General features: G+C 38.6%; 1 protein-coding gene across 1 annotated transcript in view; it reads left to right on the top strand.

The window, feature by feature from the left end:
• Positions 1 to 3,161: 3,161 nt before the first annotated feature.
• SLC23A1 (solute carrier family 23 member 1) overlaps positions 3,162 to 3,651 on the top strand; it is a 505,682-nt gene continuing 505,192 nt past the window's right edge. The window contains exon 1 of the mRNA XM_044069843.1: positions 3,162 to 3,281. Within this exon, the coding sequence (XP_043925778.1) occupies positions 3,162 to 3,281 (120 nt within the window). The remainder of the gene's footprint in view (positions 3,282 to 3,651) is intronic.

Here is a 3,651-nt window from a genome sequence, read left to right as displayed (position 1 = left end):
AAGAGGGATAAAGCTAAAACTATTGCTCAGCTGACCTGGGTTTAATTAGTAGGTTGGGTTTCTAAAGCACTGCCAGGGAGAGATGGGCGTGCCCATCCAGAGGAGGAAGATGTTCCCTGAAGGGAGGCATGGTCCACAGAGGGGACTAGCACGTGGACATTGTCAATGAACGCAGGGGTAGGGGTAGGAAAAGAACAGCAGGTTATAATAACCCCAATCATTAGCTGTAGCAATTGCCAGCACCACCTCCAGGTATTCCTTTAAGATCCACACTGACCCCCAGCTCAATCAAAAAAGTCCAGGGCAAGAAGAAGGAGTAGGCAGACCCGGTGATGGATGGGGGCACTGGGACATTCAGAATGAATGAAGCAGGGAGGATGAGAGATGAAAAAGATGTTAAGATAGCTATCATACTCAGACAGGGACATAAAAGGATGCTCTATGGCTAGCTATGAAGTGGGAATAAATCTTGTTTGTGGTGATTTGGACATCTAGGAGTTCAATTGCGGTGTCCTGAGGAATGTGTCATGTGGTGATAATCTCCTTGACAAATGGTGCTACTCCACTACAGTTGCCCGCAGGTCTGAAGAAATGACAGGCACTAAAGCCAGGAATAGAGGGAGTGTTTTCATTGTACGACTTTCTTTCTACATACATATGAATATGATATATATATATATATATATATATATATATATATATATATATATATATATATATATATATATAAATGTATATATATAAAATGTATATATTAATAGGGTCTATATTAGAACATCAAATATTTAACAGTTAGAATCACCAAAGGTCAACCTTTAGTGATTAAACTGTTAAAACATTGAATGTTCGTAAAAAAAATACAAAACAAAAAAAAAAACTAAAGGGTGTAGGCAGGGTGGCAAGCCCCCCTGCATCCCCAACACCCCCTGTTACTTAAATATACCAACTCCGAGACCGCATTACATTGAAGTAAATGGAAATCTCCCCTTACAGAGATTTCCGTTTACCCATTCGATGTTCTGCACTTTCGCTATTTTTGTGTCGATAATGTCAGATTCAACATTGTCGTCTTTCGAGAATTTAATATAGACCCTATAAATATATGTGAATGTGTTCAAGTTGTAGCTGAGTCTCACATTTGGTTATTTTTTTTTTTTTTGGTTAAGACTCCTGGTGTTGAGTAGAGGTACATCAGTGTGTTACAAATTAGAATTTACTGGGTTGAAATGGCCAGCAGATGGAATCTGCCTAAAAAGGCACAATGGGGGCAGTAAAAGCTTTAGCCAGGATGTGAAAGACTTGGTAAGAAAGGGACAGGCCATCTCTGGCAAAGCAGGAAGATTTTGTAGTCATCTCATCTGAAGCTGACACATGCTGGATCCCCCTACAATGACATCAGTTAGATGGACAAGTATTGCCTTTAATTATCTTGGATTTACACCTTGGCATCATTCTAGGTGATGGCAAAACACCACTCAATACCAGTGTCTTTCCTGCCTTAGACACATTCATACCAAGTTCAGGCATGTCTTCCTGCATGTCCCTTTGGGTAGAGTGACCAAGGTCATTCATCCTCATTCAGACTACTATCAGGTCATAATTGTATTTGTCAGGATGACGGTATCTACGAGCTCTTGTTACACCCCGGATCCTGGCTCCAGAAAGACTTTTTTTTTTCATTTCATGTTAGTTTTAAATGTGTATAATGGCTGGTTGTCCTGTTCCTCTCACCTCAGTATTTGGTAAGTAAAGTAGAACCATTGCAGAATGCTGGGACTGGTTCCATTTAGCCTTGATCTACCTCTGTACACCATTTGTCTTCTGTTTTGTTCTTTTTGTCCTGGATGACTGCTGAGTGCATTATTACAGGCACTTATATAAAGCTATAAAACAGCCTTCTGGATATATCTGAACAATTTACTAATATGGCAGGTGAGTACCACAGAAGGAAATCCATGTGACACACTGTATGTATTTGCAGTTATGAACACTGATTATTTAAAGAGATATTAGCTGTATATATGGTGTACCACATGTGTAACATGTATGTTAATGCATGGCACATCTATGGAGTATTTTGCTGTGCTGCTTTATGTTATGCTGTGTCTTCAGTTTGAGTTTCAAAACATTTTTGTTTTTGACTATTTTATCTCATTTATTACAAAGAAAATGAATAGCTAGAGATTGTAACTACCATTAAATTCCAAAACTTGAAACTTTGAATCACTTTAAACAATCTATAAATACAGTGACATTTCAACATTTCAATGTGATTAAAAGTTCGCAGTTTCTGCAGAACACAGTTAAATAACTATTGAAGTATACTGCCTGTACTCTCCACACACGGTACATAGACCCCTGCATCCCCCTTACTTCTTCTTCTTCTGGCTTTTCCCGGTTAGGGGTAGCCACAGTGGATCATCTGTCCACTCATGATTGGCAGTGGAGTTTTACAGTGTTGAGTTGTCAGCCCGGCGCCCAACCTTCCACAGAAGGCACACACATGCTCACACCTAGGGCCAATTTAGAGTGTCCAATCCACCTACTGCATGTCTTTGGGAGGAAACCGGAGCACCTGGAAGAAACCCACGTGACCACAGGGAGGACATGCAGACTCTGCACAGAAGACACCCCAGCCAAAAATCGAACCAGAGAACCTCTTGCTGAGGCGGCAACGCTAACCGCTGCACCACAGTGGCCACCCTTCCTGCAACCCCCTACTAAATGTACTAATTCCACATTATATATTCGACTTTAAACAAATGACAAGAATTTCTAAAAATTCCAGCCTTTGCACAATGATAATCTTTGAATAATTGTTTTTTTTTTCGGTTTATCATACAATATGTTGTTAAACCAGCATCACAAATGGAACTACTGTGCCATCTCTGAGAAATCTGATGAAAGGACTGCAATGGCCTATAGACCATTTTCTCTACCTCCCATGCAAGTATATTTAATAATAGTCTGTTTCAGCATGGAAAGGAAGTGGTTTAGTGCTGTTTTTTTTTCACTTCAGAACAATAACTGCAGGGAACTAATGCCAAATGTGAATGTTTCATATAATCATATTGTCCACAGATGTGCAATTGTTTCCCTAACAGTTTTATATAATTAATAAATTTAGACTAATTCCTGGAATTCTCTTTATATTACAGAATATGGCCACAGCTGCAATTAAGACAGCACAGCTTCCGATCCCTGTTAATACTGAATTTGATATGATTTACAAGATTGAAGATGTACCTCCATGGTATCTATGTATTTTACTAGGTTTTCAGGTAAGTTGCAAATTACTTTTTTTCTCCACTTCTGACCTGTACTATTGCTGTTCAAACACTAAATGATAAAAAGAGAAATTGCTCCACCAGAAAAAAAAAACACCATGAATCAACATTAAGGCAGTTCTAAATTCAATATACTGTCTATGTTATTTGTATAGAATCCAGTTCCAATGGTGTTGTAATTGCACAGTATAACTTTCTATAACGTCTTTAGCTCTTTCATGTCTATCTCATGTCATAGCAAAAAATGGCCTTGCTGGCGGACCATCTACCACAAAACAAACAAACAAACCAACAATAAATAAATAAACAGCTGCAGGAACCAAAGTTAATGTGAATAAGCAAAATTTATAACTATACTTATTAA

Source organism: Protopterus annectens, chromosome 4.part0 (assembly GCF_019279795.1).
Source record: "Protopterus annectens isolate FY-2018-M chromosome 4.part0, PAN1.0, whole genome shotgun sequence".
Taxonomy (NCBI): domain Eukaryota; kingdom Metazoa; phylum Chordata; order Ceratodontiformes; family Protopteridae; genus Protopterus; species Protopterus annectens.
Note: the sequence above shows the minus strand (reverse complement) of the source record. Positions and strands in the feature narration are given on the sequence as shown.